The sequence below is a fragment of the Anser brachyrhynchus genome (assembly GCF_964034855.1).
Source record: "Anser brachyrhynchus genome assembly, chromosome: 5".
Classification (NCBI taxonomy): domain Eukaryota; kingdom Metazoa; phylum Chordata; class Aves; order Anseriformes; family Anatidae; genus Anser; species Anser brachyrhynchus.
Genome location: NC_137699.1, coordinates 12110886 through 12127569, shown reverse-complemented (window position 1 = coordinate 12127569; position 16684 = coordinate 12110886). Strand labels below are relative to the sequence as shown.

At 69.8% G+C, this 16684-nt stretch overlaps 2 protein-coding genes across 2 annotated transcripts; one reads left to right on the top strand and one right to left on the bottom strand.

Moving 5' to 3' along the window:
- Positions 1–191: 191 nt before the first annotated feature.
- Positions 192–14592, top strand: ZDHHC5 (zDHHC palmitoyltransferase 5). The gene is made up of 12 exons (XM_080592462.1): positions 192–346; positions 4464–5667; positions 8537–8658; positions 9076–9233; positions 9360–9529; positions 9630–9732; positions 10265–10356; positions 10466–10598; positions 11008–11131; positions 11933–12045; positions 12237–13135; positions 13229–14592. The coding sequence occupies exons 2-12, from the start codon at positions 5564–5566 to the stop codon at positions 13392–13394; spliced, it is 2184 nt and encodes a 727-aa protein (XP_080448588.1). The 5' UTR covers positions 192–346; positions 4464–5563; the 3' UTR covers positions 13395–14592.
- On the bottom strand, positions 14524–16664 carry MED19 (mediator complex subunit 19). Its single transcript, XM_080592478.1, has 5 exons — positions 16321–16664; positions 15829–16085; positions 15507–15603; positions 15334–15428; positions 14524–15249 (listed from the first exon to the last, which is right to left on the bottom strand). The coding sequence occupies exons 1-5, from the start codon at positions 16526–16528 to the stop codon at positions 15181–15183; spliced, it is 726 nt and encodes a 241-aa protein (XP_080448604.1). The 5' UTR covers positions 16529–16664; the 3' UTR covers positions 14524–15180.
- Positions 16665–16684: the final 20 nt, after the last annotated feature.

The window sequence follows — 16684 nt, the reverse complement described above, 5'->3', positions numbered from 1 at the left end:
CCAACATGGAGGACCATGCGCATGCGCCGCTCTCCCCCCGAAGCCAACCCCATGCCCGCAGTCCGCTCTTCCTTCCCTCCTCCCCCTGCGCATGCGCCGCGGCCCCCCCGACACCACCCCCGTGCCCACACTCCGCCCCACCTTCCCGCCTCCCTCTCTGCGCACGCGCACCCCCCCGCCCCGCTCCTTCCAGGCGGTTCCCGGGGCGGCAGCCAATGGGGAGCGGCGGGCGGCGCGCGGCCCCGCTGCGCAGGCGCGGCCGTGACGTAGTGGCCCGGCCGCCGGAGCGCGGCGACGGTGTGGGCCCGGAGCGCTGCCCCGCCGCCGCCTGGGCCGCGCCGAGCCGGTGAGTGCCGGGGGGGGGCCCGCGCCGGCCCTGGCGGCCCCCGGCGGGCCCGAGGCCGCCCCCATCGCACCCACAGCGCCCCCGGGACCGCCTGCGGCCCCCCCGGGCCTCCCCTCCCCCCTCACCGGGTCTCACCGGGCCGCCCCCGGCCCCTCCGCCTGGGTCCCGGCGCCCCCCGGGCGTGCGGCCCCGCGCGTGCCCCCGTTCCCTCGAGCCGCCGCCGCCTCCGGTACCGGCGGTTTGCTCCCCGGGAGGGCCCCCCGCTGGCCCCGGTGCTGCCCGGCCCCTGCCGTCGCCCGCGGGCCGGCCCTGCCCGGGTGTTGGGGGCGTTATCGGGGTGTTATGGGGGGGTTACGGGGCTGGGGGTGGCGGGGGGTTGGTCGGGGTCTGCGTGCGGCACCCCCCCGGCAGCTTCCTCCCGTGCCCGGCCCAGGTGGCCGCTTCCTGCTGCGCCTGCCCTGCCTCCGGTCCGTCCCTGCCCGGTTCCTGCAGCGCTCCCTGGCAGGGATCCGTACGGTCACGGAGGGGTTTGCGTGGGAAGGGACGGTAGGGGTCAGCCGGTGCCACCCCCCTGCCACGGCAGGGGCGCCTCCCAGCAGCCCAGGCTGCCCCCAGCCCCATCCAGCCTGGCCTTGGGCTCCTCCAGGGACGGGGCAGCCACAGCTCCTCAGCGCCCTTTGATCATCTTCGCGGCCTCCTTTGGACTCGCTCCAACAGCACAACCGTGTTGCTGAGGGGAGCGGCGCTGCGAGTGCCGGGGTGACTGAGTTTGAGAGGAGCGGGACGTGAGGCGGGGATCTGTGCGGGCCGGGAAAGGCTCCGTCCCGGCCGGGTGGGCGAGGTGGAGCAGCAAACCTTCCGGCGGGCGTGCTTCTGGCAGCGTTATTTGTGAAAAGCTCGCGTGTGGGTTCGCAGGGTTTTGGTTCCCGTGGCCTGGCGGTGACCAGAAGCTCAGCGCCTGGTCCCGGCCACACGTCGCTGCCCTGCCCGGAGAGGAACTGCTCCTCGGAGCGCGTTTCCTCGCTGTTCTCCGGCCCCGCTGACGTAATGGGCTGCGCTGGCAGGTGTTCAACCTGACTTCTCGCTAAGCGGGGCCAGATTGTCGCCGTGAAGCCTGTTAATCCCAAATTACCGGCCCCGGTTAGCTGGCCGCGTCTCCCTGCGACGAGATAAAAGCCCCGCGGAGCCACCCCCTGTATCTCGCTGATTCAGGAGAGAGGGACTCGGGCCTTCCCGGCGCTCCTTGGTGGTGACTCCCTGGGAAGCGGCGTCCTCGGGAGCTTCTGGGTGTTGGTGCTCGGGGGAGCTGCCCGCCCACACCCGACACCACAGGTCTTCTGCTGGGGTACGAAACCCGGCCGTAGCCTCGTCTAGAGCGAAGCGAGGAGAGCCGATCAACTCGGCGGCCTTCGTTTAAGGCCGAGGAGGTGGCAAACGGGCGGAGCTGGCGTCACCGAGGGGCCGTGGAGGAAAAGGAGCGTGCTGGGGCCGCAGGGAGCAGGCGGCTCTGGCACCGGCTTCTCCGAGCGCCTCGTGGGTGCGGGCGGTGCAGCCAAGGCGTGCTGGGGACGGGGCAGAGCACACCCCGTCGTTCCGCCGTCCCGGGCTTGCGTCACTGGGAAGGAATGGTTTGGCCGCCCGGCCCGCGCCGCGGAGACACGGCGGGGCAGGTTCGGGGCGGGCAGGTAGCTGGGGAGCCGGCGGGTGTTTGGGAACCCGGAGCGGAGGGGGAGCGCTCGCCGCGTGCCAGCGAGCTCCTTTCCCCGGGCTTCTCCTGGCACGGCGAGGACCCGCGGCGCTTGGGCTGCGCGAGGCGGTGGGGAGAGCTGCTCCCCGGTGTTCCCCTGCCCAACCGGGATGGGAAGAGCGTGGCAAAGCGCGTTTTGTGCTCTTGTCCGGTGGCAGGATGGAGCCACGCAGCAATAAACCAACTCTTCAGGCGACGTGCGGGTGGATCGCTGGAGAAAACGGGGGGCGAGGCAGCACAGGGCTTGTCGCAGGCAGGGGGAAGCGCGGCGGGAAGGGCGCAGGGCTCCGAGGAGCACGTGCTGGGAGAGGAGGAGGTCAGTGAGGCGGCGTTGGGGCTGCAGGAGGAACGGGAGGCGAAGGAGTTGGGAGCTACGTCGAGTCCCCATGAGGCACTGCCAGGCGGTACGGCTGGTGAACAAGGAGAGCCAGGACAATACACTGAGAGAGGTGCTAGGGCTGGAAAAACAGACAGAGGCCCCAGAGGAGAGGGGAAAGGGAGTCCCCGGTGCCACACAAGCCTGGTAAAGCTTGACTGGGAGGAGCAGGGAGGAGGGCAGGGCCCGAGAGGCGTGGGAAGGAGGGGCTGGGGACAGGAGCGGAGCACGGGTGTCCCTCAGGTGAGTGGGGTGCAGGTGGCCTCTGGGGGTAGGGAAAAACTGGGAGAGAAGAGAGAGATCGAAGGAGATGGGCTGCGGGAAGAGGGAGCCGGGGAAGGGGCGGTTTGGCAGAGCTGGCGTGAGCGTGGCCTGGATCGGCACCGCCCGTGGGGAGCCGGCCGGGTGCTGCGCGCGGTTGGCTTCTCCTGGGTGCCGGGGCGATGACAAGACAGGCGGGTTGGAGTCGGCCTGGCTCGGCCCGGGGAGGAGGAGGCGCCTGGGGAAGCGCACACGGGGATCCCGGCCCTCCTGCAGCTCCTCCGTGACCGGCTGCGGGAGGCCGGGCTGTGTTAGGGAAAGGTTCTGCACCCAGAGGTGGCCAGCACTGGGATGGGCTCCCCAGGGATGTGGGCACGGCCCCGAGCCTGCCAGAACCTCACCAAGCCTTTCGACACCGCTCTCAGACGTGGGGTTGGGGTACTGGGGCGGTCCCGCGTGAAGCCAGGGGTTGCACTCGGCGATCCCTGCGGGTCCCCTCCGGCTCGGGGCGCTCTGGGGTCTCTCCCCTGCCCCCCTCTGCGGGGGGCTCGCTCCTGCACGGCCCCGCGCCGGGTTTGGCCGAGCTGTGGGGGGAAGCAGAGCACCGACAGCGCGGTGTGGGGAGCGGAGCCGCGGCGGTCCCTGCAGGAGGAACATCGCCGAGCTGAGCTCTGCCGGGACCCCTTTGGCTCCCAGGTGGAGCTGTGTTCGTGGCGGGGTGTCCGGAGCAGCGGGCGGCGTGGCGGCGGTCTCCTCCTGGCGCTGGGCAGTGTCCGAGCGAAGCCGGGGAAGGCGGCCCTCGCCTCGTGCTCCCGGGCGTCCCCGGGAAGAGGTTCCAGGTGGAAGCAGAGCTTTCTGCCAGCGGCTCGGGAGCGCTGTGCTCGCGTCCTGCCAGGGCTCCTCGCAGTCCCACGGGCAGGAAAAAAAACTGGGTTTCAAAAGTTCGGCTCGCTTTCTGCGGGGGGAGAGCTGCCCCGCAGCGGGAGCGGGCTCTCCATTAGTCAGCCCGGGTGCCTGACGCCTCGTTTTGTGACTGAGCCCGGCTAATTGCGACGCCTTCGTGTCATTAAGCGCGCCTCTAATTCCGCGCCGCGGCTCTCCCGGCCTCCGTGAGCGTTTAGTCAGCACGGACAGTTTCCCTGCCCGCCCCGAAGGACAAAACCTGGAGCAGCAGCAGGGGACGAGGCCGGGGGCAGGAAGATGAGGAGCTGCGCCTCTGGGATCCGTGAGGGAGCAAGGGGGCAGCGAGCGTGCGACAAACGGAGGAGAGGTGGCTGCAGCCGGTCCCCGAGCGGAGACGGGGCTGGGCTTTGGGGCGGGTCGCTGCCTCCCGCTCCTATTTTTCGGCCGGTTCCTCCAGCAGCCAGGGCCTCCCGCTGCCAGCGCAGGTCCCGCCAGTTCCTCCCCTGCTCGGGACACTGGCGTTCGCCGCGGGCGTCCCCTGGGGGAAAGGGGACGGGATTCCCGTCCTCCTGCAGCCTCCGCCCTGCCATTAAGCCTCCAAGCCTTTGATTAGCCCCTTCCCCTCGGGGAGCAGGCGTTTCACACCACCGGGGCTGGGGCTCGCCGGCGCGAGGCGAGGACGGGCAGCGGGTGGGAGGCAGCAGCTCGCCGCCAGCCTCGCTCTCCCTCTCCAGGTAGCGGCATTCTCGCCGTCCCGGTGGGGTTCTGGTGAATGTTTCCACTTGAACGCTTCGATTGCCATGCTGATTTCTTTCTCTCCTCTTTTCCAGGTGAGGCGCGCCGTGCCGGACGTCTGATTTTCATGGTTTTATGCGTTTTGGTTTTTTTTAAACTTCTGGATTAACGAAGGGCGACTTCACCTCCTCTCCGCGCGGCCAGGATGGAGCAGACTGAGGGCTGCCCCCGCGCTGCTGGGGCCGTGGGCGAGGCGGAGCCGTGCAGCACAGCCCTCGCCTCCGACGGGCTGCGGGGCTTGTGAGAGCGCTCCCGGACAGCTCTCCCCGGGAACTGGCCCGAAATGGTCGCCGCAGGAAAGATTTGATGAAATTCCCCTCGGTTGGCGGCAGCCGGGTGGAAGCGAAGCCTGCTGGAAGGCCGGAGGGCCGGGAGGAAGGAACGAGTAGGAAGAGGGCGAAAGCGCGATCCGCTGGGCCTTCCCCTGCGGCCCCCCTCGCGGAGAAAGGATTTGCAGCTCAGCCGTGCACCAGCTGTTCCTCGGCTTTACCGGGCGAGAGAGAAATAAATAAAATTAAACGGCCGCCGCCGGGCAGGCAGCCCCGCAGCCCGGAGAAATCAGGGAGAGTGCTGCTGTGACCGCCTCCGGCGAGGGGGAGGAGGAGGAGGAGGCCGAGCGGGTCGCTCGGGAGACGTCCCCCTCCTCCCGTGCACCCACCCGGGGGGCTGCGGAGCTCGGGAGGGAGAAGCGGCTCCCGGCGGGGCTTTGTGCAAGGAGCTGAGCGACGTCCTGCAGCCGGCTCCTCGCCTCGACGCCAGCCCGAGCCACGTGGGGACCTTTTCGGAGGCCGTCGCCTGACGTAGGAGCTCTCAGCGCTCCTGCCCCGACGGCTGCTTTAAATCCAGACCCGGTTCTCTGCTCTGAGTTTTTAATTTTGACTTTTTTTTTTTATTTTTTTTTAACTCTCACTCCCTGTGCCGCGAACCCTCGGGGCGCAGAGCGGCGTGGGCTCCTCGCGGCCTGTCTCCGGAGGCCGCAGCGGGCTTCTCCAGGCCTCCTGCTGCGGCCGGAGCCCGCTCGGGGAGGCCGGGCGGCGCCTTGGCCCCTTCCTCCTCCCCTCCCCTTCTCACCTCGCTCTGACTCCAGCTGGGCCTGGGCTATGCTGCAGGGCGGATTCCCCAGCAGAGCTCCACCATGCCAGCAGCGTCCGGAAAGAGGTTCAAACCCAGCAAGTACGTCCCGGTCTCAGCCGCTGCCATCTTCCTAGTGGGAGCCACCACCCTCTTCTTCGCCTTCACGTGAGTCCGCCTGGTCTTCGGGGGGCCCCGGCCGGTGGCTGAGGGCGGGCCGGGGGAGAAGCGGGCTGCTGGGGCTGGCCTTAGGGGCTGCGGCCGGAGCCCCGGGGGGCAGCGACACGGCCGGCAGCGAGGCGGGCAGCTGGCGCCGTCCTTCAGCGGGGCGCGCCGAAAGCAGCGGGGGCTGCGCCACCGGTTCGGGGAGCTGCAGGGGAGGGAGCGGGCGTGCACGGCGCGTTTCCTGCCCTGCCGCCGGTCCGAGGGGGCTCGGAGGGGCAGCCCTGCCCCACGGCCCCCCGCGGCCCGGCCGTGCCCGGCCGGGAGCCGCTTATCGGCGCGGCCCCGCGGGCACGGCCGCGGCCAGGCGCGGTGCCGCAGAGCAGGTTTGTTGGGAGCGGGAGCACCTGGGCAGGGTGGCTCTGATTGCAGGGCAGCGGGTGCCGGTTAACCTACTTCGAAACACCACCGGGAGGCTGGAGCGCAGCGCGCTTTCACACGGGTTTCACTGGGGCCGGCTCGGCGCGGCTGCCGGGGGGAGGGAGGGAGGGAGGTGTAAGGCTGTGCGGGGAGCTCGAGGCGCTGGGGCAGGCGGCGGGGACGAGGGGCATTCCCGCCCTCCCAGCAGCTTTAACGCTGTTTCAGGGCAGGAGCTCCCCTGCTGGGTCAGTTTGCCCGTCCCTGCCCCTCTTAGGGGAAGAGGTCCCCGCTCCCTGTGGCCAAGGAGCCAGCACTGGAAGGAGCTGGCACCACCTCCGGCCCCTGGACAAGGACGGGAGGCTGTGGCGCCCCGTGGCACGCGCTGTCCGTCCTAACAGGACCCGAACTCCCACAGCACTCAGAGGGATTTGGTTTGGGGACTGCGGGGGGGAACTGTACCCGCGGAGGGCAGGAGGAGCCGGGCTGGGGAGAGGTGGACTTGTCGAGCGGCAGGGAGCCCGCCTGGGCTGGCGGTGTGACTCAGTGCGCCCGGCAGGCCGGGGCTCTGCCTTTCCCCGAGCTCTCTCATGTGCTGCCAGGGACAAGTCTCGACAGAGCTGGGCGTGCTGCGCGCCCGAGCTCGGAGAGCAGACCCGCCGAGTTCTCCGCGACGTGCGTGGCTGCAGCGGGGAGCAGCCTTCCTCCTCCTCCTCCTCCTCCTCCTCCTCCCAAGGGCGTCCCGGTGCTGGGACAGGGCGCGCAGCAGCGCCCGGTGTGAGGGGCCATGGGTTTTAGGTACGGTCTGGGTGACGTGGGATCCCTGCTTCCCGCAGGGTTTGGTGCCTCCTGTGGGACCTGTAAGCTGGGGAGAGGCGGGGGAGGAGGCTCCAGCCCGGCGTTCGGGGCTCGGGCCGGTCCTATAAGCTGCGGGGCGGGTCCCCGTGCCCCGTTCCCCCGATCCTCCCCGAGACGCCAGCCTGGCATGGCCGCACACCACCAGCCTGCCGCGCAGGGTTTAAAGTCCCCTGGGCGCAGCAGGGCCCCTGGCAGCGCTCCCAGCCGCTTGCGGGCGCCGGGTCTCGCTGCAGCTGATAAGGCCGGGGGTGACGGGCCGGCCCCGAGGCGTGCCGTCCCCAGGGCCGGAGCTCAGAGGGCGGCACCGGGCTCGGACGTGGCTTTCCTGGGGAGAGGGGCTCCCTGCCCTGTGATCCCGGAAGGGCTTTTCCCACCTGCCGCCGCCCCTCCGCCCCTCTCAGCGGGGCTGGGAGCCTCCCGTTGAGTTGGGGTGTTGGGTGCAGTGACGGGGAGCTCGGCCCTGCCCTCCCTCGGGGCAAAGTCCCCTTAGGAAGGGGCACCGTGCCCTCAGCACCATCCGTGCGAGGACGTGGGGTGGGAAATACCCTGTGCAGCGAGGCCAGAGGGCAGCCCCGTGCGTCCTTCGAGGCGGGCCAGCTCCCGTGGGGCCGAAGCTCTGCGTGCAGACGCCTCTCCCCCTCCTCCTCCTCCTCCTCCTGAGCACCCTGCCCCGCTGGGCTGGCGGCACGGCGAGGCGAGGCGGGCTGCCTCGGGAGGCAGAGCCGGCACGGCCGGTGCTGCGCGGGCTGCCGGGGAGCCGCTCCTTGCCCCGCAGAGCTCGTGGGGAAACGCCGGGGCGATGCCGCCGCAGATAGGTCGAGGCGGGGAGGCAGCGCCCGGGGGCGAGGCTCCCTCCTCCCCTCCCGAGGTTCCCAAGCGGCGCTGCCCCGCGTGGAAAGCTGTCACCCTCCGCCCCTGCTTCTCGGCAGAGGCGTCGCAGCAGCAAAGTCCCCAGGTGCCCCGGGACCGCCCGTCCCGGCGGGTGTCGGAGGGCTGGGGCCAGCACGTTGCCCCTTCCCCGCTGCCTGCTGGGGGCTGCGGAGGACCCGCCGCCCTATGTCGCGCCGCGCGCCGCCCCCTCCGCTCTCGCTGCCTAAATCCATCCGTGGTCGGTGCTGCGGGGGAAAGAGAGGGACAGATGCTGCCCTAGATCCGCGGGATTAAACTGCCCGCAGCAAAGCAGATTAGGGAATTACTCTGGCGCCTCCGAGGGGGAAGCCCGCTGCCCTGAGCCTGCACCCAGCGGGGCCGGGTGGGCGGCGGCTCCCTCGCCCCACGGAGGAGCTGGGTGCGGGCTGGGGCACCGAGGCTCCCCCGGGCAGTGTCTCCAGGCCGGGTTCCCCCTCCTGGCTGCGAGGAGGAGGAGCAGGGCGAGCTCCGGAGCTGCGGCTGATTTCACGTCCCCTCGTGGGGCTGCCTGCACGCGCTGCCGTGCGAAAGGGAGGGGGATGGTTTTGGGGGGTGAGGAAGAGCGAGGGCCTGGGGGGCACCAAGCCAAGCCCCCTCGCCGCCCCGAAGCTGCCCAGCTACCCCCGGGCCTCTTCCTGCTGTGGCGGCGCGCAGCCCCGTGCCGGGTGTCTCAGAGCTTTTGTGTATGCAGGTGCCCGTGGCTCAGCCTCTACGTGTCCCCGGTCATTCCCGTCTACAATGCCGTCGTCTTCCTCTTCGTGCTGGCCAACTTCAGCATGGCCACCTTCATGGACCCAGGCATATTCCCACGAGGTGAGCGCGGCCCTCGTTGGGAATCACCTGGGACAGGGCGAGTTCCTTCCCCGGGGGTAAAGAGGATTACGGGACGGGAAAGGGGTCGGGGAAAGCTTCCCTTCCCCGCCTGGCCGGGACCAGGTGGTGGCACGCCGCCGGGAAGGTCGCGCTGGGTTCGCGGCCCAGCTGGTGGGATCGAGTGGTGAAAGTCCCCTAAATCCTGGCCCCTTGTGGGCTTGGGGCGGGGCCTGGGGGAGCTCCTCCCTCCTCTGTCTGCACTCAGCGGTCCCCGTGACAATGGGGTGGGCCCGGTGTGCGTTTGTGGTGGGGCAGAGGAGGGTTTTGCCAGGGGTCTTCAGCGCAGGAGGGCGGCGGGGGCGTGGCGTTGCGCGCCCCGTGCCCTGACGCGTGGCCGTGCTGGCGTCTCCCCGCTAGCTGAAGAAGACGAGGACAAGGAGGACGACTTCCGAGCCCCGCTTTACAAGACGGTGGAAATCAAGGGCATTCAGGTACGCATGAAGTGGTGTGCGACCTGTCGCTTCTACCGGCCACCGCGCTGCTCCCACTGCAGCGTCTGCGACAACTGTGTGGAGGTGAGCAACCGCCGGCCCCCGGGGCCTCTTCTCGGCACAGCCGTGAGCCCTCGGTCCTTAAACCCAGCGTGCAGGCACGAGGGGCCGCCGGCCTGGCCCCTCACCGCAGCCCCTCCCCGCCCCCAGGAGTTTGACCACCACTGCCCCTGGGTGAACAACTGCATCGGGCGGCGCAACTACCGCTACTTCTTCCTCTTCCTGCTGTCGCTCACCACGCACATCATGGGGGTCTTCGGCTTCGGCCTGCTCTACGTCCTCTACCAGGTGGAGCTCTCCGGCGTCCGCATGGCCATCACGTATCCTTACGGGGGTTTTTACGGGGCAGGGCGTTGGCGGGGCCGGGGGTGGCGCGTGGCGGAGCAGGGCTGTGGCTTTTCCTTAGCGGCCTGCTGGCAGTATGGCCGTGATGTGCGTGGCCAGCCTGTTTTTCATCCCCGTCGCCGGCCTTACCGGGTTCCACGTGGTGCTGGTGGCGAGGGGCCGCACCACCAACGAGCAGGTACGCGTGCCGGGCCGCTGCGGGGGCGCTCAGCTCGTGTCAGAACACCGCCGGGTACCTCGGGGGGCTTCCCAGGACGAGGCAGACGTGGGCAGGGTGGGTTGAGGCACGGGAAGGCACGGGGATGGCCGGCATGGAGCACGAGAGGTGTGCAAGGGGAGGCTGGGCGCGCCGCGTTCGCGCAGCCTGGAGGAAAGGGATCTGCTGCTGTCGTTTGGCTCTTGTGGGGAAGGAGCCGGGCAGTTCTCTTCTCAGGAACGCGTGGTGGAAGGGCAGGAGGCGATGGGCAGCTTGAAACAAGGCGGTTCCCAGTTAGCAGGGGGAGACCTTTCCCCACGAGGGCAGTCCCACGCCACCCTCCCAACGGGAACAGGGGCCCGAAACGAGCAGTGCCCGTCCTTGGCTACACTCACGGCAGGGCCGGGCAAACCCCGAGCAGCCCGACCTTGGCCGTCCTCGCGGGGGACAGGGGCTGCACCGGGGACCTCCCGCGGCCGCTGCCCGTCCCGGCATGATGCTCCTCGTCCTGCAGGTGACGGGCAAGTTCCGGGGTGGCGTCAACCCCTTCACCAACGGTTGCTGTAAGAACGTCAGCCGGGTCCTGTGCAGCTCCCCAGCCCCCAGGTAAGCGCGGTGCAGCGTGGCGAGCGTTTTCCCCGCGACGCCCGGGGAGACTGAACCGCCCCCAGCTGAGGGCCCTCACCTTCCCTGCCCTCTCCCTGGCGTTCACCAGGTACCTCGGGCGTCCGAGGGCCGAGCAGACGGTGCTGGTGAGGCCCCCCTTCCTGCGGCCCGACGTGTCGGACGGCCAGATCACCGTCAAGATCATGGACAACGGTATCCAGACAGAGCTGAAGAGGACGAAGGTGAGGAAAGTGGGGGGTTAGCACTCCCCCGCGGAGCCCAGGGGCGCGAGCCTGCATGCGTGAGTAAAGAACCGAGCGAGCCTTGTCACGCCCCACGTCGCCCTCCATGTCGTCTCGTGCTGCGTCCCCATGGGACAGACACCACGCCCGTCCCATGCGGCAGCAACCCCACGAGGCTTTGCACCCTCCATTGCCCTTCCCCGTCCCGTTCTCCGCCCTCACAGTCATTCGGAGGTCCCCCTTCCTCCGCACTCACCAGCACCCGGGACACACGCAGCCTTCAAGCGCTGAGCCGCTCAGATGGGCCCGGGGGCACCGAGAGCCCGCTCGGCGCTCCTGCACGTTGGCGCCCGCCGGGGTAGAGCTGGGGCCTCGGCCCCCCCTGACCACCCGCGCTTTGTCTCTGCAGTCCAAAGGAAGCCTCGAGGTGACAGAGAGCCAGTCCGCTGACGCCGAGCCGCCACCCCCACCTAAGCCAGACCTCAGCCGCTACACGGGCCTGAGGACACACTTAACCCTGGCCACCACCGAGGGTAAGGAAGGCGAGCAGGGCCCCGGCCAGCCGCTGGGAGGGGAGCCCAGGGCTGCGCCCAGCACGCCAGGAGCCAGGGCTGCAGGAACAGGCTGCAGGGCAGACCCGAAGCACGTCGGCACGCCGCACGGTGGGGCAGGATGCGCCCGCACCTCTGGCCCCGGCACTCGAGGAAGCCTGGGGGCTGCTTACAGCCAGCCCTGCTCTGTCGGAGGAGGGCAGGGACCGAGCTGAGACCGCTCCTCGGCAGCGTGGTGGCTGGCGGGAACCGCCGTGAGAGGCAGCGGGCAGGCTTGCAGGCTGCCGTGCTGTAGGCAGGCACAGGAGCACGGCCCGGGTGGAGGAGCGGCAGGCATGGCGCGGTGGCAAGGAGCGCGCTTGTTGCAGCCCGCACGGCTCGCTCTGCCCGCTGCCCTGAGCGCCAGGCAGAGAGCGCCGCTCAGAGCCGCCGGCGTGGGCTCGGCACGAGAGGTGGCATGAGAGCGGGAGCTCGGACACTGCTGCGTCCAGGTCCCTCCGCGTGCTGCCGGCCCCGCTGACCTTCAGGTCTTGCTGGGGCTGCTGCAGGGGCAGGGAAGTGCCCCCCCGGTGCTGTGGGGACCCATTTCCATCCCCCTCCATCTCAGCCCTCCCCGGAGCACCTCCCCTCGAGCCCATCCCTCTCGTCTCCACCTCCGTGGTCCGTCCGCCCCAGGCTCAGAGCCGGTTCTGGGGGGAGGAGGGTGCTGGGCAACGCGTCCTGCGCACCGCCTGGGGCAGCGGCCTCGCCTCTGAGCCTCTCTCTCTCTCCTTCGCCCCGCAGACAGCGGCCTGCTAGGCAAGGACAGCCCCCCGACGCCCACCATGTACAAGTACCGGCCCGGCTACAGCAGCAGCAGCAGCTCGGCCGCCTTGCCCCACTCCACCAGCGCCAAGGTAAGGCCGTGCCCGCGGTGGAACGGGGCCGGCGCCGCGCAGCGCTCGGCCGCCCGGGGAGCTCTGGTCACAAGGGGACGTCCCGCCCCTGGCTGCGGCTTCCTGAGGGGGGGAAGCTCGGGGTGGGCTGCGTGAGCTCGGCGGGGAGTCGCCGCCTTCCCGGGAGTGACCGCGCCGCGTCCTTCCCCCAGCTGAGCCGGGTGAACAGCCTGAAGGAGCCCAACTCCATCTGCGACGGCGGCCGCAAGCCCAGCTACCGCTCGGAGCCCAGCCTGGAGCCCGAGAGCTTCCGCTCGCCCACCTTCGGCAAGAGCTTCCACTTCGACCCGCTGTCCAGCGGCTCGCGCTCCTCCAGCCTCAAGTCAGCGCAGGGCACGGGCTTCGAGCTGGGCCACCTGCAGTCCATCCGCTCCGAGGGCACCACCTCCACCTCCTACAAGAGCCTGGTGAACCAGACGCGCAACGGCAGCCTGTCCTACGACAGCCTGCTCACGCCCTCCGACAGCCCCGACTTCGAGTCGGTGCAGGCCGGCCCCGAGCCCGAGGCGCCGGTGGGCTACACCTCGCCCTTCCTCTCGGCCCGCATCGCCCAGCAGAGGGAGAGCGACCTGCACGGCCGCTTCGCCGCCGCCGCCGTCTCCCCCAAGCACGCGCCGCCCCGCGAGCCCTCGCCCGTGCGCTATGACAATCTCTCCCGCCACATTGTGGCTTCCATCCAGGAGCGGGAGAGGCTCCTCCAGCAGCCGCCCGCCCCGGCGGCGCCGGGCAGGGAGGACGATGCGGGGCCGGCGGACTCGGGCGTCCAGTCGGCGACGCCGGGCTCCGGCAGCGCCGCCCCCCGCAGCAGCTCTTCCTCGGACGATTCCAAGCGCTCGCCCCTGGGCAAGAATCCGCTCACCCGCCCGGCCCCTCCCCGCTTCGGCAAGCCCGAGCCCCCGCACGCGCTGCGGGCGCGCTCCCTCGGCTCCCCCGAGCAGCCCGCGGCCCCCCACCTGGGCAAATCCGTGTCTTACAGCAGCCAAAAACCAGCGCCTCAGGCCGGCGTCCCCGAGGCCGAGGAGGTGGCCTTGCAGCCGTTGCTGGCACCCAAGTAAGTGCGCGCGTCCCCGGGGAGTTGGGGGGCTTCCCCCACTTTTTCCGCCGCGCCCTCCTGCTCACGCCGTGTCCCCGCTTCCCTCCGCAGAGACGAGGTGCAGCTGAGGACGTCCTACAGCAAGTCCAACGGGCAGCCCAAGAGCTTGGGGACGGCCGCCCCCGGCGCGGGGCCCGTGCCCCTCAGCAGCCCCACGCGCGGCGGAGTCAAGAAGGTGTCGGGCGTGGGGGGCACCACCTACGAGATCTCCGTATGAGGGGCACGGCCCGCGCACCTCCTCCCAGCGGGGCGCCCAGGGGCCTCCCCGCGGGCACGGACGCTCTGCAGCCCCCGGGGACGAGGGGCGGACGGGCTGGCGGCGCTTCCCTCCCTGATTTTTGGTTTCCCCTCCCCGTTTCCCCCCCCCCTCCCCAGGACTCGGGTGCTGCCTCGCACCCCAGCAGCGCCCCTCTCCCTCCGAGGACCCCGGGGGGGGCCCTGTCCTGCGGCCCCCCAGCCCGGGCCAGCCACTTGTGGGCCTTGTGCAATCACTCGCTCGCCTAGTGTGGTAGGAATGGATTGTTTTTAAAACCAGAATAACTTTTTTTTATTATTATTGTTACCGGATTCTATTTTTTTTCTCTTTCTGAGTTACCAGGTGTGTGTATATATAAATATCTATATATATAAATATAAATATTAAAAAAAAAGAAGCAGAAATTATATATCTGACCCAGAGAGGGGGAGAAACCGCCCCGGGGCTGCTGCTGCCCCCCCCCCGCACAGGCCCTGCGGGCACGGGACGAGAAGGGGAAGGTGCCTGGGGGCAGCGGGGGGGGCAGGCACGGCGCCCTGCCCTGCCGAGCTGGGCTGGAGGCTGGGGGCTCTTCCCCGCTCCGTTTCTTGGGTTTTGGAGCCTCCTCCTGCAGCCCCCGAGGGCGCAGGGTGGGATAAAGGGCGAGGGCCGGGGCAGCTGGCGCTCCGCACGCCTCCCAGACCCACCCCTTGCACCCGCGGCAGGGCCGGGGGGCGCCGGGGGGGGCCTGGAGAGCCGCTCGTGGGCTCCAGCCGCTTCGCCCCCGTGGCGCCTGCTGGTTTTTATCCGTTTCCCCGGGGTCTGTGGTGGGCTTTCCATTTGTGTTTCTTCCCGACGGGTGTAGGAGGGGTTTCTGGCGGTCACGCAGTTGGTTCTGTTTCCACGTGGGGACGAGGAAGGCCGGCGGGGCGCAGCCCCCCACAGCAATATTTTCTCATCATGCCAAAAAAAAAAAACAACAAAATGCAGACGGGGAGCCCAGCGCTCCCCAGCCCCTGCCTGGGCCCCCGCCCTGGGGCCCGGAGCCCTTCACGCGTTACTTTACTCGTTCTCTACGGCAATATCTCTCCTGGGGCCTGCGCAGGGCCATGCCATTGGTTTTTTTTATTATTATTATTAGCCATTTTAAAATGAGGAATAAAAGGATATTTAATGAGCCATCCCAGCAGGCATGCGTGTGCTTTATTTTAGTGTCCGGGGACGGAGGCTCCCGAGAAGGGCTCCTGGTGTCCCTCCGTGTCTCGGCTCTCCCTCCCTCCTCAGGGGAGGGAAGGAAAAGGGGGCCGGGGGGGGGCCGAGCCCGGTGCTGCCAGGCTTTGCAGTGCCTTCAGTCCCGGGCCAGAGCCAGCCTGTAGGAAACAGCTCCTGGGGCGCCTTGGGGCAGCGCTCCCACTGCGGGTAAGTCTGCCAGCCGACAGAGCAGCCACTGCCACCAGCCCCTCCTTAGAGCAGAGACTTTAATTAAAAGGTGAGTTAAAAAAAAAAAAAAAAAGAGAGCCCTCAGTGCAGCGGGTTGTTCCGGTACGAGGGGCTGAGGGCAGCCATCCCGACCCCAGCTCCAGCACAGTCCATGCGTTCCCCTGGTCCCGGCCCTCCGCGGGCTGTGGGGCTCGTCCTCGCTGCCCGCGGTGGGGACGCGCCTGCCCGGGTCTCCCCGCTGCGCTCCGCAGGAGGGACGAGTCCGTCGCGGGTCAGCCGGGACCGTCGGTGGCACCCGAGAGCCCCCTGGGGCGGCACCGACGCGGCCTCACCGCAGGCTGCTGCTGCTGCTGGCCTGGGAGCTGCCCACCCCCGGGTGCTCGGGGCTGTGCCGGTTCTGCGGGGGAAGGAGAGAGACACGGCCCGTGAGGGACCAGCGGGATCAGCACGGCTCCCCGGCTCTCCCCCGCTCCCCCCCTACCTTCTTTTTCTTTTTCTCTTTCTTCTTCCTTTTCCGTTCAGGATCCTCCTCTTTTTTCTTCTTTTTCTTCTTGTGGTCAGAGTCCGAGGGGGTTTCTGGAGCAACAAGGAGACGAGGATTAGTGTGGGAGCGGGGACAGGACGAGCCGGCAGCCTCGCGGCGCGGCCCCTTACCGGGGGGGACGGGGTCCTGGGTGCGGCTCTGCTTGTGCTTGTGCTTGTTCTTCTTCTTGGGCGGCTGGATGTGCATCAGCCGGCACTGCTCGGGCAGCTAGGGGAGGAGACGGGGCGGGTCAGAGGGCGCTGGGTGCCCTCTCCTTATTCCTTTTGCCCCCAGCACCCCAAAAGTGCCCCCGCTCCCCCCCCAGCACCCGAGGGGTGCCCTCGCTCCCCCCCCAGCACCTCCACTCCCCTGCAGAACCCAAGGGGCTCCCCCCCCAGCACCCAAGGGGTGCCCCCAGCACCCGAAGGCTCCCCCCCAGCGCCCGGGGCTCACGGGGCCGGCGTGCAGGCGGAATCCGGTGAGCATGGTGCCGGTGAGCGGGGTGAAGGAGCTGCCGCAGATGGGGGGCTTCTCGATGAGGGAGCGCAGGCTGCTGTTGTCGTGGGAGCCGGGCAGGTCGATCATGCCGGGCAGGTCGGGCAGGAAGTTGCTGAGCTTCTCCTTCACCTTCTTGCCGCAGAACTTGTTGTAGGCGTGCTCCAGGTTGTAGTGCGTGATCAGGTTGGTGCTGCCCGTCAGCTCCGTGCTGCCTGCGGCGGGCGGGCGCCGAGTCCCGGGGCTGCCCCCGCCGCCATTTCCCTCCCGCTGCCCCCCCCCCCAGCCTCCCCCCCAACACACACACAGCCCGCGCGCCCATTGGCCCGCCGCGCCGTCACTCCTCGCCTCCCCGCCCGCCCCCTCCCCGCTCATTGGCCCGCCGCGCCGCCCGTCAGCGCGCCGCCGCTCCCCATTGGCCGCCCCCTCAGCGCAGCGCCCGCCCCGCACCTGGCAGCTCCCGCAGCAGGTAGAAGGGGCCGGCGGCGGCGGCCTTGCCCTCGCCGGGCGCCGGGGGGGCGGCGGAGGCGGCAGCGGAGGCGGCGGGCGGCGGCGCGGCCCCGGCCCCGGCCGCTTTGGCGGGCCCGAAGCCCAGGGCGGCGGCGGCGGCGGGCGGCGGCTGCTCGGCGCCGCCGAACAGGGCCGAGAAGTTCTCCATCTTCCCAGCCTGCCCCGCGCGCCCCGCCCCGCCGCGCGCCCATTGGCTGTGCGCCGCCCAGCGCCCGTCTCGGTTGCCGAGGCAACGCCGAGCCCCGCTTTCCGATTGGTCGCCCCGCCCGTCCGTCTCCCTGCGGTTCTGTGGAAGAACGCGGCG

Bases quoted from the DNA above. Each gene is read 5' to 3' on its own strand.
- ZDHHC5 (XM_080592462.1), top strand. From the start codon at position 5,564: ATGCCAGCAGCGTCCGGAAAGAGGTTCAAACCCAGCAAGTACGTCCCG. The intron at 8,659-9,075 runs GTGAGCGCGGCC...TCTCCCCGCTAG, and splicing joins CCCAGGCATATTCCCACGAG to CTGAAGAAGACGAGGACAAG. The intron at 12,046-12,236 runs GTAAGGCCGTGC...TCCTTCCCCCAG, and splicing joins CCCACTCCACCAGCGCCAAG to CTGAGCCGGGTGAACAGCCT.
- MED19 (XM_080592478.1), bottom strand. From the start codon at position 16,528: ATGGAGAACTTCTCGGCCCTGTTCGGCGGCGCCGAGCAGCCGCCGCCC. The intron at 16,086-16,320 runs GTGCGGGGCGGG...CGCCCGCCGCAG, and splicing joins CCTGCTGCGGGAGCTGCCAG to GCAGCACGGAGCTGACGGGC. The intron at 15,604-15,828 runs GTGAGCCCCGGG...CTCCTCCCCTAG, and splicing joins TCCGCCTGCACGCCGGCCCC to CTGCCCGAGCAGTGCCGGCT.